General features: G+C 45.5%; 2 protein-coding genes across 4 annotated transcripts in view; one reads left to right on the top strand and one right to left on the bottom strand.

Annotated features, from left to right (window-relative positions):
- LOC117808556 (apoptosis-stimulating of p53 protein 2-like) overlaps window positions 1–12,315 on the top strand; it is a 30,256-nt gene extending 17,941 nt beyond the window's left edge. For both annotated transcript variants that reach the window (XM_034678272.1, XM_034678273.1), the window contains exons 7-18: window positions 1,090–1,295; window positions 2,144–2,308; window positions 2,419–2,638; window positions 2,736–2,849; window positions 2,939–3,027; window positions 3,747–4,143; window positions 4,282–5,021; window positions 5,096–5,233; window positions 6,904–7,037; window positions 7,177–7,343; window positions 7,571–7,770; window positions 10,329–12,315. In XM_034678272.1, coding sequence (XP_034534163.1) covers window positions 1,090–1,295; window positions 2,144–2,308; window positions 2,419–2,638; window positions 2,736–2,849; window positions 2,939–3,027; window positions 3,747–4,143; window positions 4,282–5,021; window positions 5,096–5,233; window positions 6,904–7,037; window positions 7,177–7,343; window positions 7,571–7,770; window positions 10,329–10,370 — 2,612 coding nt within the window. In that variant the 3' untranslated portion in view covers window positions 10,371–12,315. The remainder of the gene's footprint in view (window positions 1–1,089; window positions 1,296–2,143; window positions 2,309–2,418; window positions 2,639–2,735; window positions 2,850–2,938; window positions 3,028–3,746; window positions 4,144–4,281; window positions 5,022–5,095; window positions 5,234–6,903; window positions 7,038–7,176; window positions 7,344–7,570; window positions 7,771–10,328) is intronic.
- Window positions 12,316–12,374: 59 nt separating this feature from the next.
- Window positions 12,375–17,162, bottom strand: part of LOC117808557 (GTP-binding protein 2-like) — a 14,959-nt gene continuing 10,171 nt past the window's right edge. Inside the window, exons 11-13 of one of the 2 annotated variants that reach the window (XR_004630361.1) lie at window positions 15,067–15,231; window positions 14,313–14,990; window positions 12,375–12,948 (exon numbers count right to left, since the gene is read on the bottom strand). Coding sequence is in view for 1 of the 2 variants with exons in the window: in XM_034678274.1 (XP_034534165.1) it covers window positions 14,796–14,990; window positions 15,067–15,231 (360 nt within the window). In the remaining variant the exon portion in view is untranslated. Of the gene's footprint in view, window positions 14,991–15,066; window positions 15,232–17,162 lie in introns of both variants that reach the window. The other variant, XM_034678274.1, reaches the window with a different exon arrangement.

Below are 17,162 nucleotides of genomic sequence, written 5' to 3'. Positions count from 1 at the left end.
GTCTTTGATGATGTCAGAATTCTGTCTTTGATGATGTCAGAGTTCTGTCTTTGATGATGTCAGAGTTCTGTCTTTGATGATGTCAGAGTTCTGTCTTTGATGATGTCAGAGTTCTGTCTTTGATGATGTCAGAATTCTGTCTTTGATGATGTCAGAGTTCTGTCTTTGATGATGTCAGAGTTCTGTCTTTGATGATGTCAGAATTCTGTCTTTGATGATGTCAGAATTCTGTCTTTGATGATGTCAGAATTCTGTCTTTGATGATGTCAGAGTTCTGTCTTTGATGATGTCAGAGTTCTGTCTTTGATGATGTCAGAGTTCTGTCTTTGATGATGTCAGAATTCTGTCTTTGATGATGTCAGAATTCTGTCTTTGATGATGTCAGAATTCTGTCTTTGATGATGTCAGAGTTCTGTCTTTGATGATGTCAGAATTCTGTCTTTGATGATGTCAGAATTCTGTCTTTGATGATGTCAGAATTCTGTCTTTGATGATGTCAGAATTCTGTCTTTGATGATGTCAGAGTTCTGTCTTTGATGATGTCAGAATTCTGTCTTTGATGATGTCAGAGTTCTGTCTTTGATGATGTCAGAATTCTGTCTTTGATGATGTCAGAGTTCTGTCTTTGATGATGTCAGAATTCTGTCTTTGATGATGTCAGAATTCTGTCTTTGATGATGTCAGAGTTCTGTCTTTGATGATGTCAGAATTCTGTCTTCGATGATGTCAGAGTTCTGTCTTTGATGATGTCAGAGTTCTGAGAACAAATGGAACATTCCATGAAGATGGTCAGATCTTAATAAACATCAGTGGCTCATAGGATTATGTTCCAGACATTACAGCCTGTGTCTCCAGGTATTGAAAGAGACGTGTTGAATCATGTTCATGTAGAAAAACCGAACTCAGTCTGGGTCCTGGTGTTGACTCTGACGGTCCGTATCGTAGCGTCTCTAGTATGATAACACCTTGTTCCTCTGACCTTGTTCCTTCGTGGTCGTGCTCCTGTGGTCGTGCTCCTGTGGTCGGGCTCCTGTGGTCGTGCTCCTGTGGTCGGGCTCCTGTGGTCGTGCTCCTATGGTCGCGTGACAGTGGAGGAGATCGAGCAGATGACCGGTCTGTTCCAGTCGAAGCAGAGGGAGCTGCTGGCGGCCGTGTCCAGGGTGGAGGAGCTGAGCGACCAGCTGGAGGCGCTGAGGAGCAACAGATTCGAGCCTCCGTTCCCTCCTCCGAATCATCCTTATCACCACAACACCTCCTCCACCACCGAGCTGGAGCGCCTCTACAAAGAGCTGCAGGTGAGAGCTCGGCCAAAAACAACACTCCTTTATCTAAAGTCAGTTTCTGAGACGCTTCGCCTTTAATGATCAGACCAATGAGAGCTGAAGAGAGAGGGGAGGGGAGGGGAGGGGAGGGAGGACAGGCAGGGAGGGGGGAGGAGCCTGGGAATCCAACCAACGACAAGGACTGTAACGATACGATATGATTGATACGTTACATGTTATGTTATTTTACGTTACATTACTTTACGTTAATTTACGTTACGTTACTTTACTTTATGTAACTTAACTTTGTTACGTTACATTTCTTTGTTACGTTACTTAACTTAATGTTTCTGAACTTTACGTTATATTACGTTCTTTAATTTGTGTTACGTTAAGTTACAGTACTTTACGTTAGGTTACTTTATATTTCTTTACAGAACTTTATGTTACGTTACTTTATGTAACGTTACTTTACATTACGCTAAGTCATGGTGCGCTACGTTAAGTTACATTAAGTTACTCTACGTTATGTTGCTTTACCTAACTTTACTTAAGGTTATATTATGTTACGTTACTCTTGCTATGTGATGTAACTTTACGTTACTTTTATGTTACTTAACATAACGTTACGTTAAGATACACTTATTGTCCACTTGGGGAAATGTGTCTTGGACTCAAGTGCTGAAGAAATGCCTCCACGATATTCTCAATAAAAACTCTGATGAATGAAACGTCATGAAAGACTCGTGACACGCGTGGTGACGGCTGACATGATGTGAATGACTCCACATGGACGGGACCTCTTAGCTCACTGTCGGAGGCAGACTTTGTTAATCCGCCTCCTCCGTGTTTTTCACCGAGCTTGACCTTTGACCTTTCAGCTGAGGAACAAACTGAACCAGGATCAGAGCGGCCGGCTGCAGCAGCAGAGAGACAGCCTGAACAAGAGGAACCTGGAGGTGGCGGCGATGGACCGACGGCTGGCCGAGCTCCGACAGCGGCTCTGGAAGAAGAAGGCCGCCCTGCAGCAGAAGGAGAACCTGCCTGTGAGTACACACAGGGGGCGCCACATTCAGCACTAACCCGGAGTCCCTCTCAGGAGCTGTAAAGGACGGATTGTTATCCTCGCCTTACTGAATGTCTCCGCTTCCTGCAGGTGGCGTCAGACGGCGTGGCCCCTCAGCACGGCGTGGGCTCCAGAGTGGCGGCAGTCGGGCCGTACATCCAATCATCCTCTAATTCCGGCTCTCAGGGGCCTCCAGTGCCGGCCCGACAGGAGGCGCTGGTGAAGCCGGCTTACCCGGACGGCACCGCCACCCTGCCCATGCCAGACTCGTCCTTGAAGCCGCCTCCAAGACCCATGAAACCGGCTTCAGGTACTGGACCAGGTGTCCGACCTCATGTTCAAACGTTCTGAATTGTTACTTTGACCGAAGTTTATAAAACGTCGTATGTTTCTTTTACGTTTTTTAGGTTTCGCCACGTCCAAAATAACGAAGGTCTCGGACTGGAGCGGCGCCTTCTCTGAGTCCGGTGGAGGTTACAGCCACGCCTCCACGCTGCCTCGCATGTCCAGTCACAGCTCAGGTCGGTACCGTGGATTATTTAGATATGCTACAGAGTGAGAAGTGAAGATCTCATGATGATGATTCTCTTTCTTAATAAAACCTCCTCAGACCAGAAGGGACTCTCTGGGTCTGATGTCCCGCCCCCTGTTCCATCACGGACCAATCACAGCGCAGAGAATCTGCTCAGAGACAATCAGGTATAAAGCGTCTCACTCTGTATCAATCAATCTTTATTTATAAAGCACCAACAAACATTCTCAAGGGAGCTCAGGGACTCCAGAAAGGTCTAAGAAAAGAGAGAAGAGAGGGAGACCAGAAGAAAGAAAGAGAGGAGAAGAAATGATGAAGGAAAGGATAGAAGGAAAGGACGAGATAAGAAAAGGAGACAAAGGATGGGGAAAGAAAGCCAGAAAGAAAGAAAGAAAGAAAGGAAGGAAGGATGAAAGAAGGAGAAGGAAGGAAAGAAGGAAAGAAGGAATTAAAGAAAGAAAGGATGAAAGAAGGAGAAGGAAGGAAGGAAGGAAGGAAGGAAGGAAGGAAAGAAGGAAGGAAAGAAGTAAGGAATGAAAGAAAGAAGGAAGGAAGGAAGGAAAGAAAGGAGGAAGGAAAGAAAGAAAGAAAGAAAGAAAGAAAGAAAGAAAGAAAGGATGAATAACAGACCCCAAAAAAGGAATCTCCAGCAGAGATCCAGAGGAACCTACGAGACAAGGGAGCTCAGGGACTCCAGAAAGGTCTATGGTTAGTAACTTTAATGGGACAGGAAGAGTTAAAGTGAGAGACAGGCAGAGAGAGGAGAGAGAGGGAAAGACAGGATCCCAGTGTGTCAGTCTAAGCCTATAGCAGCAGAACTAAGACCTGGTCCAAGCCTGATCCGGCGGGGGCATAAGTATTTAAGGAAACCTCTGTATTTCTTCAGCCTGCAGGTAAAGGTCTATCTAAGGGGGCGGCTCCACCTCCACTCCCCTCTAAGCCCAAACCCTTCTCCTCCTCCTCCGGCCCTCCGACCTTCACCAAGCCGGCGTACAGCACAGGAACCTTCCCCGGTAAGGCCCGGCCTGTCGGGGGCCACCTTTCCCGGGCTCCTGCGGGGGTCCTCTTCGTCCACAGCAGCACCCTCCCTCTGCCGCACAAGCAGGAGAGTCCACCTGCCGCCGCCGTGCGTCCGTACACCCCCGAGCTCTCTGAGGCTCCGCCCCCTGTGCTGCAGAAGCCTCAGACTCTGGCGGCTTCGTCCATCTACTCCATGTACACTCAGCAGAGCACGCCAGGGAAGGGGTACCAGGGGCAGGGAACCCTGACCCGCACCTCCAGAGGTAACGTACTGAGGATGAGGTCGTGTTGGCGCTCCCTCCTCTAACGTTGCTGACTGTTGCTTTAAAGGTTGTTGGTTCATGGTTTCAGTGAACAGATGTCAGGTCGTCTCTGACTCTCGTGTCTCTTCCTCCTCACAGCTTACGGGAAACCGAAGAAGCAGAGCGTCTCCTCAGACGGCGTCACGCTGACCTCAGGGTCCGGTGTTTCTGACGGGAGCGAGGTCGACCACGGTTTCCTGAGTAGCTGCGAAGGAGTCGCCGCAGAGACATCAGAACGCTCCACCCCTCGACCGCTCAGCCCCACCAAGCTCCTCCCCTTCCTGTCCAACCCTCACAGGAATCCCAGCGACGCCGACCTGGAGGCCCTCCGCCGCCGGCTGCACCACGCCCCCCGGCCCCTGAAGAAACGCAGCTCCATCACGGAGCCCGAGGGCCCGGCGGGACCCAACATCCAGAAACTGCTCTATCAGAAAACCACGCTGGCTGCCATGGAAACCATCCCCAGTGAGACCGTCGGTCCAGGCGGGACGCTGCCGGGGGTCCACGATGACGGGATCGGGGGCGTAGAATTTACGTCAAGGCTCGAAGGCTTCGACCAACATCTGAAGGAAAGCCCAGAAGGCAGCCTGACTCCGCCCCCTCTGCCCCCACGCTCACCCATCCCTGACCCCGCCTCCTGCCGCACCCTGCCCCCGCCTCTGGAGGACAAGCAAGAAGAGGAGGTGTGTCCGCCTACTCTGACCTCTCAGGACTACTATTCAGAGGAGTTCCCTCCATACCCACCCCCGCCGTACCCCAGCAGTGGAGAGGGGGAGCAGGGGGACGACAGCCTCAACCTGCGTCCACCTGAGGTCACGGGACAGGTGGCACTGCCCCCGGTGAGCATGAAAACCACTTCAGAACAACGATCAGTTTCTGAACATGAATCCTCTAACCCCCATCCTCTCCTCAGGGTAAGAAGACCATCCTCCGAAAGGCCGGCTCAGAGCCGACTGACCGCAGCGTCCGGGTCAAGTTTAACCCTCTGGCCCTGCTGCTGGACGCGTCTCTGGAGGGCGAATACGACCTCGTCCAGAGGGTCATCTACGATGTGAGTCTTACAGAGCATCATTTCAGATCTAACAGGGAGGAGTTCTAACAGTAACATGCTCCTTAGAGAATGGCCTGTGATGTAGGTGGTGGTTGTTTGTTTGGTTGGGTGGTCGGTCGGTGGGTCGGTCGGTCGTGGGTTGGGTGGTTGGTTGGTTGGTTGGTCGTGGGTTGGGTGGTTGGTTGGTCGGTTGGTTGGTTGGTTGGTTGGTTGGTTGGTCGGTTGGTTGGTTGGTTGGTTGGTTGGTCGGTCGTGGGTTGGGTGGTTGGTTGGTTGGTTGGTCGTGGGTTCGATGGTTGGTTGGTCGGTTGGTTGGTTGGTTGGTTGGTCGTCGTGGGTTGGGTGGTTGGTTGGTTGGTTGGTCGTGGGTTCGATGGTTGGTTGGTCGGTTGGTTGGTTGGTTGGTTGGTTGGTTGGTCGGTCGTGGGTTGGGTGGTTGGTTGGTTGGTTGGTCGTCGTGGGTTGGGTGGTTGGTTGGTTGGTTGGTCGTCGTGGGTTGGGTGGTTGGTTGGTTGGTTGGTTGGTTGGTTGGTCGGTTGTGGGTTGGGTGGTTGGTTGGTTGGTTGGTTGGTCGTCGTGGGTTGGGTGGTTGGTTGGTTGGTTGGTTGGTTGGTCGTCGTGGGTTGGGTGGTTGGTTGGTTGGTTGGTTGGTTGGTCATCGTGGGTTGGGTGGTTGGTTGGTTGGTTGGTTGGTTGGTTGGTTGGTTGGTCATCGTGGGTTGGGTGGTTGGTTGGTTGGTTGGTCGTGGGTTGGGTGGTTGGTTGGTTGGTTGGTCGTGGGTTGGGTGGTTGGTTGGTTGGTTGGTCATCGTGGGTTGGGTGGTTGGTTGGTTGGTCGGTCGTGGGTTGGGTGGATGGTTGGTTGGTTGGTCGTGGGTTGGGTGGTTGGTTGGTTGGTTGGTCGTGGGTTGGGTGGATGGTTGGTTGGTTGGTCGTGGGTTGGGTGGTTGGTTGGTTGGTTCGTTGGTTGGTCGGTCGTGGGTTGGGTGGTTGGTTGGTTGGGTGGTTGGTTGGTTGGTTGGTTGGTTGGTCGGTCGTGGGTTGGGTGGTTGGTTGGTTGGTTGGTTGGTTGGTTGGTTGGTTGTGTGGTTGGTTGGTTGGTTGGTCGGTCGTGGGTTGGTTGGTTGGTTGGTTGGGTGGTTGGGTGGTTGGTTGGTTGGTTGGGTGGTTGGTTGGTTGGTTGGTCGGTCGTGGGTTGGTTGGTTGGTTGGTTGGGTGGTTGGTTGGTCGGTCGTGGGTTGGGTGGTTGGTTGGTCGGTCGTGGGTTGGGTGGTTGGTTGGTCGGTCGTGGGTTGGGTGGTTGGTTGGTTGGTTGGGTGGTTGGTTGGTTGGTTGGTTGGTTGGTTGGGTGGTTGGTTGGTTGGTTGGGTGATTGGTTGGTTGGTTTGTTGATCACGTGGTTGGTTGGTGCATTAGTAGGTTGGTCGGTTTGTTTTAATGTTAAATCCTTCAGCTAGCTGCTGTGTACCGGTCTGTAAAGTGAACCTTGCAGGACCCTGTCCTGGGTGGAGTATGATGACTCTGGAGAGAGCGATGTAACAGACCTTTAGTGTCTGCAGGGATCCTTCTTGGTGAGAAATGATAAGAGATAACTAGCAGTGAAAGCTAAACACTCAGCAGTGCTTCTCCACAGTACGTTAATGACTTGTGATCTTCTGTCCGTCCTGCAGGTGGAAGACCCCAGCATGCCGAACGACGAGGGCATCACGGCCCTCCACAACGCCGTCTGTGCCGGACACACAGAGATCGTCAAGTTCCTGGTTCAGTTTGGAGTCAACGCCAACGCTGCTGACAGCGACGGGTGGTGAGTCAGCTAGCTATGAGTGGAAGTGCAGTTCCTTGAGTGTCCACTAGAGGCTGCCTTCTAAAAGCAGTGAATCCCCTGTAGCACACGTGTTCAAATTCAAGAGTTGGAGTAACGCTCTGTCTCTCCTCGTCTCCAGGACGCCCCTCCACTGCGCCGCCTCCTGCAACAACGTTCAGGTCTGTAAGTTCCTGGTGGAGTCGGGGGCGGCGGTGTTCGCCACCACGTACAGCGACATGCAGACCGCTGCCGACAAATGTGAGGAGATGGAGGACGGCTACGCCCAGTGCTCTCAGTTCCTCTACGGTGAGTAGGCGGAGTTTGGATACGCCTTAACGGGGACTCACTAGGAGAGTCTGAGGGAGTTCACAGGGACTAAGAGGAGGATTGTTCAAAGGGGGATAGTGATTGGTTCCCTGAGAACTCGGCGTGTTCGTGAAGGTGGTTTTGGGGGTCTGACTTTCCACCCCCGAGCTTCTGTCGGGAAGCTTCCTTGTCTGACTGGTTCTGGGTTTCTGTTCGTGTCCCCGCAGGCGTTCAGGAGAAGATGGGCGTGATGAACCGGGGCGTGGTCTACGCCTTGTGGGACTACGATCCTCAGAGCGAGGACGAGCTCGGCTTCATCGAGGGCGACTGCATGACGGTGTTGAGACGCGAGGACGACGTGGAGACCGAGTGGTGGTGGGCGAGATGTGGCGACCGGGAGGGCTACATCCCCCGAAACCTGCTGGGGGTGAGAACACGAGTTCATCCTCCTGGAAGAGCTGACGGCTTTACTGAAGGAGTCTGATATGGAACAGAGGAGGGGGGGGGGGGGGGGGCTGCAGAGTCCTGCTGACTCCAGCTTTAATCAGCAGATCTGATGACCACGAAGAAAAGCTGTAGTGCCAGATTCCTCCAAAACAGTACGGTGAAACAGGAGTCCCCCGACAGAGCATCAAATATTAAATATGATATATTTAAACACCCAAACACAGATCCTCTGTCCGCTTTCATTAGGAACAGTAGGCGTCTTTCAACCGGAGGAACTTTACCCCTGAACTACAAGCGTTTGGACCGGTGGACCCAGGGTCTAAATTTAGTTCAGGGGTAGATAATCTCCCCCCTAAAAAGCCCCTGCTAGGGGGGGTAGTAATTTTCAAATGTCCCGGGGCTTTCAGGGGGCGGGGCCTGCAATGCTGAACGTGTCTGATTGGTAGATTACCCTCAGTGTTTTTATTCCTCCCTCCGTCCACAATAACATCACACACATCTGTGATTCTCTTGATTTCTCTTTCTTTCATTAGTTTTTATTTGTTCTATCTTTTTTGTATGTGTGTGTACTTTTCAAAAGAAGAAGCTGTGATTCTCTTGATTTAGCAGCTTGCAACAGTAGTCTTCTCTCAGCCCACCGTGAATGCGTCTCTCCTCCCGGTGTTCCGGTTTTAAAAGTGACCCTGTAAACTGGAGACCTTCAGCTGAACGTGTCAGTGTTTGTGTTGATTCATTCGTTGCTTTTTTCATGTTTTTAACCGCAGGCTCAACATTTTCACTTTTTTTCATGTTTTTCTGCTTTTGGAGCACAATTTCAAGTTTGAGGAAAATTTATTTTTTCGACAGGGTCAACTTTTTTGTCAAAGTTTTTTTTCGAAAACATTTTTTGTCAAAAAAAAAATTGTCCAAAAAAATTTTTTGTCAAATTTGAATTTTTCATTTTTTTTTGTCATTTTTTTTCAACTTTTTTTTTCCAAATTTTTTTTTCCAATTTTTTTTTCCAATTTTTCTTTTTCAATTTTTTTTCAATTTTTTTCAAAAAACCATTCACAGTGTTTTTTTCATCTGTGATTCTCTTGATTTCTCTTTCTTTCATTAGTTTTTATTTGTTCTATCTTGTTTGTATGTGTGTGTACTTTTCAAAAGAAGAAGCTGTGATTCTCTTGATTTAGCAGCTTGTAACAGTAGTCTTCTCTCAGCCCACCGTGAATGCGTCTCTCCTCCCGGTGTTCCGCTTTTAAAAGTGACCCTGTAAACTGGAGACCTTCAGCTGAACGTGTCAGTGTTTGTGGAGTTTACACAGCTGTTGAAACACAGAGGGAGTTCCTGGGAATGCAAACTAGTTTAGTTTTTATTAAGATTTCAAAATATCCTCATCAGATATTTAATGATGGTCTAAAGACGTTTATGAGGGATGCATCCGGCTGAGAGTCTACAGTTAACAGGGACGCCGTTTAAACCAAAACACCGTCCGATCTCTGCGATCACGGCTTTTTGAGTTCAAAAGGATTTTAAAGCCGTGTTGAAACGTCTTTGCTACTCGCGCTTATCTCCTCTCACGTGTTGATTCAGTGAATCCATCTGTGATGAAATATAGCACCATCTAAAACAGACCAGTCTCTTCATGCTAACAGGCTAACTGTTGTGTTGATTCAGTCTTTGCTTTTTACATGTTTTTAACCGCAGGCGCAAAATTTTCACTTCTTTCATGTTTTTCTGCTTTTGGAGCACAATTTCAAATTTGAGGAAAATTTATTTTTTCGACAGGCCCTGGGTCAACTTTTGTCAAAAATTTTTTTGTCAAAATTTTTTTTTGACAAAATGTTTTTGACAAAATTTTTTTTGTCAAATTTTTTTTTGTCAAAATTTTTTTTGTCAACATTTTTTTTTGTAAATTTTCAAAAAAAAAATTTTTTTATTTTATTGTCAACATTTTTTTTGTTCAATTTTTTTTGCAAACTAAACATTTAAAAAAAAAAAATGTCAATTTCTTTTTTGTCAATTTTTTTTTCTAAAGGACTTTAAAGCCGTGTTGAAACGTCTTTGCTACTCGCGCTTATCTCCTCTCACGTGTTGATCCAGTGAATCCGTCTGTGATGAAATATGGCACCATCTAAAACAGACCAGCTGAGTCTCTTCATGCTAACAGGCTAACTGTTGTGTTGCTCAGAATGATACCTGCCTGTCCGTCTGCTTCTATGGTGTCATCTGTGATGAATGGTATTCCTCTTTGTTTTACTGCCCTCTACTGGTCTGGTGGTGTAGTGCATTTACTTTTGTTTTCTAGCGGTGTCTTCTCAGGGAGTAATTCTGGCTCTGTGGCTCTAACATGTGAACAGCTGCAGCAGTCTTTCCTCTCAGAGTCATGAAGTCGCTCATTAAGCTCCTAAAGTCAAAAACTCCACCCTGCTGGTGTCAGAGGGCCCCCTCCTCCTCCTCCTCCCAAACGGTTTTAATGAGGTTTTAAAGGACCCTGTTATGTAACACAGTATTTACTGATATCTTGGTGGTGTTCTAATGACTCTCTTTCATTCACAGCTGTATCTGAGGATCAAGCCTCGACAGAGGAGCCTGGCTTAACCACAGGCCGCTGACAAATCCCTGAAAAGACGTTCCTGGAGGTTCTGAGAGGTTCCTAGAGGAGGGTCTGGACTCCAGCAGCGGAGACACAAAGTACCAGACCGTGTTCAGAAGACAAACAGAAGTTTCCTGTGGACTTTATTTTCAAACCTCAGCACAAAGAATGTGACAGAGAACTGTAGAGACAGAGGAAGAAGTCCTCTCCATCCTGCTGTAACACCTTATCTGCAGAGACTTCGCTTCTTTTCATGTCGGTGGTTTTGTTCAAACCGAGCTGTCCGACAACGCCAGAAAACTCCAGGGATGAAACTCTTCTTCTAATTTAATCCAACTTCATTTATTCTGTTCTGTTTTATTGATGACGGCTCACAGAGACTGCTTTAAGAAGTTTCACGTTGGGTTTAGAGAGGGCCGGGTTCACATCTATGAGCTCACTTTAGCACAAGCTAAGCTAGCACGGTGTGTCTGTAACTTACTGTGACAATTAATAAAGATGCTAATTTTGGCTAAAATCTATACACTCGTCACTCAAAGAGGCCACGCCCCTAATCCAACCTGCCTTTAACCCTTCACCTGCTGTAAACAGGTGAGCTACAGAGAGAGTCTTTCCCACAGTGTCAACAGGAGAGGGAACATGTGACCGACTCCTTCACTCAGATCAGTCTGACATGTGGTCGTCCCTGCTGTCTCTGCTTCTGTCTACAATTAATCACTGTTGTTATTCTGCTTTGATCTATCGGAAGCATTCCATTCTATTCTGCTTTGATCTGTTCCATTCCATTCTAGTCTGCTTTGATCTGTTCCGCTCTATTCTGCCTTGATCTGTTCCATTCTGCTTTGATCCATCAGAAGCATTCCAATCTACTCTCCTTTGATCTGTTCCATTCTAGTCTGCTTTGATCCATTCTGTTCTATTCTGCTTTGATCCGTTCCATTCTATTCTCCTGTGATCTGTTCCATTCTATTCTCCTTTGATCTGTTCCATTCTGTTCTATTCTCCTGTGATCTGTTCCATTCTATTCTCCTTTGATCTGTTCCATTCTATTCTCCTGTGATCTGTTCCATTCTGTTCTATTCTCCTTTGATCTGTTCCATTCTATTCTCCTGTGATCTGATCCATTCTGTTCTATTCTGCTTTGATCCGTTCCATTCTATTCTCCTTTGATCTGTTCCATTCTATTCTCCTTTGATCTGTTCCGTCCTCTCCTCCTCTCTGCAGATTGATTTGATATGTCGTGTGTGATCAGTTGGTCCCTGGTGTTTATTTCTATTGTTACGGGGTTTCAGCCAATCAGAATCAATCACACTCTAGTGGACACTGGAGGAACTGCAGGAGACACACTCTAGTGGACTCTGGAGGAACTGCAGGAGACACACTCTAGTGGACTCTGGAGGAACTGCAAGACACACTCTAGTGGACTCTGGAGGAACTGCAGGAGACACACTCTAGTGGACACTGGAGGAACTGCAGGAGACACACTCTAGTGGACTCTGGAGGAACTGCAGGAGACACTCTAGTGGACACTGGAGGTATTGCAGCGTTGGTTTAATGTTGCTGCTCTGTTTGGAGTGAAGGAAGTGGTGAGTTTGTTTTTTTATAAACGTTTTGAGTGGATGAAAGTTGACGTTCGTGTTGAAACTGAGAGTTTTGATACGAAGCTCTGAGCCGTGGAGGGTCTGATTTTTATTTTCTTTAATATTATTGAAGGATTGAAGGATTGAAGCCGTCCATCGATCAGAGAATGTCACAAAGTTTACCGTTCTTTCTTTTCACCTTTAATGGAGCTAGGCTAGCAGTTTCCACCTGCTTCCAGTCTCTGTGCTAAGCTATGCTAAACACATCCTGGGCCTTATCTCTGTACTGTACACACCGACATGAATCTGATGTTCCTCTCACTGACTTGAACGGGTTGATTGTAAAAAAATAAAAGTCTAACTCAAAGTATTTTCCTCTTTGTTCAGTTTGACGTCAAATGAAAGAGAAGGATTGAAGACGAGGCGGCGGCGTGTTTCAGAGGATTTATTAGCGAGAGGGACGGTCAGGAAGGCTCAAACGGTCCTCAACACACACACACACACACACTCACACACACACACACTCACACACATGCAGAGTCAGAATACAAAGTGCAAAGTCAACACGAGCTCCATTGGAACAGTAACAGGATCCATGGAGAGTACATTCGATATTAAGGAGAAGGATTGCACAGAACCTCGTAAAGTAAAAACACGCTTCAGAGTTTCAGTCAGAGAGCATGCAGGTCATGTTTTCAGAAAGCTGCCCGTCACATCAAACCTACAAACTTTATATATCATCATCACTAAACATGAGCCGGTCTTCAGGACAAACCGGGCCCCGGGATGCAAACGTGTCGGCGTCAGAGCGGCGAGCTGGAGACGCCGAATTTACAAGTTCAAAGAGTTGGAAAGACGAAGAGAAGCAGGCCGAGTGTAAGGCTGGAAGCGTTCCTCCAATAACTGCAGGTACCACCATTCATGGATCTGAGAGGCCACCCGGTCTCAGTCAGACTCCATCTTTGTAGTTTTTTTAAGGAGTCCAAGTTGGGGAGTGAGTTTTCTGTCAGGGGGAAGATTAAAGTGAATAAAGTGCAAAAGAACAAAAACAGAACAAGCTGCTGGTTTCATCAGGAGCCTAAAAACTCAACCTGTGTGATCCTGTCAGACCGGTTCAAGGATTAGACCTGTGAGGATCAGGTCTGAGCTCAGATCAAACTCAGGAAACCGTCTTCATGTGAAGGACAGAAAAATATTAATTCAATATTAAACTGATGTTAACAACAATCCAGAACTCGGAAATTAAAAGGAACGTTCTCAGAAAATTAAAATAATAATAAGAAAAAAAATACATTAAATTAAAAAAATGATTTTTACAAAAAAAAAAATTTGTGATAAATTATCTCATTAATTAAGAAAAATGCAGATTTTTTAACATCTGATTCAAATAAGCTTTTGTTCTTTTGTATTAAATAAAAAAGGAAACTTTCAATTAAATAATTAAAATTAGAATATTAAAAAATTTAGATTTCTGAACTAAAAGCAATTTTCTCTCAATTAAAAAAAATCTAAAATAATTTCAGAATTTTTTTTAATTCTAAGAGTTGATTAAAAAATTTAATAAAAATAAAAGATGAAGTCAGAATTCAAGATTTAATCAGATTCTGTTTCTTTTATATTCAAAGAAAAAAATGTGACTTCTAATTAAACAATGAGAATTTGATGTTAGAATATTCAAAAATTTAGAGTTCTGAAATAAAAGCAAAATTTTCTCATTAAAAAAAATTAATTTCAGAGGATAATTTGAGAAAAAAGTTGAATAAAAGAAAAGAAAGTTTGATAAATAAAGGATGATGTCAGAATTTAAAGATTTAGTCAGATTCTGTTTTTTTGTATTAAAAAATTAAATATTGACAATTTGATATTAAAAATGTTAAAAAATTCTGAATCAAATGGAAAAAATGTATTCTACTTAAAATAAATAGAAATCAGTATTATAATAAATGTCCTGACTTTGTTTTTGTAGGAAAAAAAATAAATCTTGATTTTAAAAAAATTACAATCCTTAATTATTTTTCTGCAGATAAAACAAAACAAAAAATATAATAAATTAAAAAATTGAAGAATTTTTTTTCAGGTCAAATTTTGAATTTGTTTGTGAAATAGAAATAAGTTTAATCATAAATAAAGAATTAGAATTTTACGTGGAAATATTTAATAATCTGAAACCCTGCGATGCGTTCAGGGTCTTCTGCTTTTTTTAATTCCTCAGTGAAATTAAAATAAAACATTTGAACTTTGGGATTTGATCACTTCTTTTTCCTGGACCAACTTAAAGACTTGATCGTCTGAGATCGTCACATTCAACATGTTTCCCCTCCCTCTCCTCTCTCTGTATGTCGACACGGTTTGACCCTCGGCGCTCACCGTACTCCTTGAAACCATGCAGCAGTGTCGTGTGAGCGGAGCGTGTTCTGAGGGTCGTGTGTTTGATGAGCGGACTCAGACTAAGAGTCCTCCTCCACATAATCCCCCTCTTCAAATGTCACGTTGGGCGTGAGCGTGTGGAGATCTGATGATGAGGAGGGGGGGCGGACTGAGGGGTCAATCCTCCCTGAGCAGCAGAGATCCAGGGTCACATCCAACCATTCCTCCAATCCCCCCACCCCCAAAATAATCCCGCTGTCTTCTCACGGCAAACTGCGGCGCCGCCTCAGATTAACCGTCCAGGCTTAAGTCCACGAGGTCAGCCGGCCCCCTTCTGGAGACACGAACGCCTGCAGGGAGGAAGATGATGCTGATGGGCGCTCTGACATCACAGCTGGAGTGAAGGGGGGCAGAGGTGTAGATCCAGGACGGGCGGATTAATTCAGGGAGTAAACCCCCGATGACGTCTGAGGGAGGAGGCCTCTAGTGCTCCTGCAGGTTCTGGTCGTGGTTCTGGTTCTGGTCGTGGTTCTGGGAGGGGGGCATCAGGCGGGCGACGTGTCCGATGCCTTTGGTGACGCCCTCCCTGAAGAGCAGCTTGGCGCCCAGCCGCAGGTACTCCGGGTGTTTGATGAAGCGGAAGCGGACCACGGCTCTCTCGCCCGTACGCAGCTCCTCCTGCAGGGCGGAGCTGCAGTTACACACAAGCACCAGAAGATGGCGCCCTTTATCACAATACCAATGATTCACCCACCTTCCCGTGAAGGCACTCCACGATGGCCGTCTGCCGCACGTTGCCCACGTGCACGGTGACCTGTGACCCTCTGCGGAAGGTCTTGGCGTGGAAGAGGAGCACGATGGCGGCTTCAAACTGACAGCAGATGGTGGGGTTCATCTTGGGACTGACCATCACCATGCCCTGCAACAGCCAATCACACGTCACTGTCACCACATGCTGACCTCACGCTGACTTCAGCTTCATGAGTCTGCTGGAGGAGCGTTTCTCAGCAGATCTGAATACATCAGGTCCTGCTCACAGGGGGACCTGATTATTCACGTCCCTGTAAACAGACCTGGATCTCAGGAACATGGCGCCACTGTGGCTTACCAAAGGTGAAGCAAAGTTTAACGCCAACATGGCGCCGCAGAAATTACGTATCAAACTCCTCTCCAGATTCAGGAGAAGAAAGAGACAGCAGCTGTTGAACCTGTCCTAAACTCTGACCGGGGTCACTCTGAAGGAGCAAAGCTAACGACCATGACGGGTCAATCATTTCATTACGTGAGACTAAAACTCAGTTCATTGCTTCTATCTCATTCTATTGCTTTGATCACATTATATCGCTTTGATCCCATCCTATTGCTTTGATCTCATTCTATTGCTTTGATCACATCCTATCGCTTTGATCTCATTCTATTGCTTTGATCCCATTCTATCGCTGTGATCTCATTCTATTGCTTTGATCTCATTCTATTGCTTTGATCACATTCGATTGCTTTGATCTCATTCTATTGCTTTGATTTCATTTCAAAGCAATATAATGGGATCAAAGCAATATAGTGTGATAAAAGCAATAGAATGGGATCAAAGCGATATAATGTGATCAAAGCTTTGATCTCATTCTATTGCTTCAATCACATTCTATTGCTTTGATCTCATTCTATCGCTTTGATCACATTACATCGCTTGGATCTCATTCTATTGCTTTGATCTCATTCTAATGCTTAAATCCCATTCTATTGCTTTGATCTCATTCTATTGCTTTGATCTCATTGTAATGCTTAAATCACATTATATTGCTTTGATCCCATTCTATTGCTTTGATCTCATTCTATTGCTTTGATCTCATTCTATTGCTTTGATCACATCCTATCGCTTTGATCTCATTCTATTGCTTTGATCCCATTCTATCGCTGCGATCTCATTCTATTGCTTTGATCTCATTCTATTGCTTTGATCACATTTGATTGCTTTGATCTCATTCTATTGCTTTGATTTCATTTCAAAGCAATAGAATGGGATCAAAGCAATATAGTGTGATAAAAGCAATAGAATGGGATCAAAGCGATATAATGTGATCAAAGCTTTGATCTCATTCTATTGCTTAAATCACATTCTATTGCTTTGATCTCATTCTATCGCTTTGATCACATTACATCGCTTGGATCTCATTCTATTGCTTTGATCTCATTCTAATGCTTAAATCCCATTCTATTGCTTTGATCTCATTCTATTGCTTTGATCTCATTGTAATGCTTAAATCACATTATATTGCTTTGATCCCATTCTATTGCTTTGATCTCATTCTATTGCTTTGATCACATACTACTGCTTTGATCTCATTCTATAGCTTTGATCCCATTGTATTGCTTTGATCTCATTCTATTGCTTAAATCACATTCTATTGCTTTGATCTTATACTATTGCTTTGATCACATTACATCGCTTGGATCTCATTCTCTTGCTTTGATCTCATTCTATTGCTTTGATCTCATTCTATTGCTTTGATCTCATTCTATTGCTTAAATCACATTCTATTGCTTTGATCTCATTCTATCGCTTTGATCACATTACATCGCTTGGATCTCATTCTATTGCTTTGATCTCATTCTAATGCTTAAATCACATTCTATTGCTTTGATCTCATTCTAATGCTTAAATCACATTCTATTGCTTTGATCTCATTTAATTGTTGTGATCACATTCAATGGCATTTATCTCATGCTATTGCTTTGTTCACCTTCTATCTCTATGATTTAATTGTATTGCTTTGATCTCTTTTAGTTGCTTTGATATCATTCAATATTTCTTTGATCTTATCGTGTTGCTCTGATCTCTTTGCACAGTCT

The sequence above is a fragment of the Notolabrus celidotus genome, unplaced genomic scaffold, assembly GCF_009762535.1.
Source record: "Notolabrus celidotus isolate fNotCel1 unplaced genomic scaffold, fNotCel1.pri scaffold_123_arrow_ctg1, whole genome shotgun sequence".
In the NCBI taxonomy this organism is placed as follows: Eukaryota; Metazoa; Chordata; class Actinopteri; order Labriformes; family Labridae; genus Notolabrus; species Notolabrus celidotus.
The sequence above is the reverse complement of the archived record's forward strand: the minus strand, read 5'-3'. Positions and strand labels throughout refer to the sequence as shown.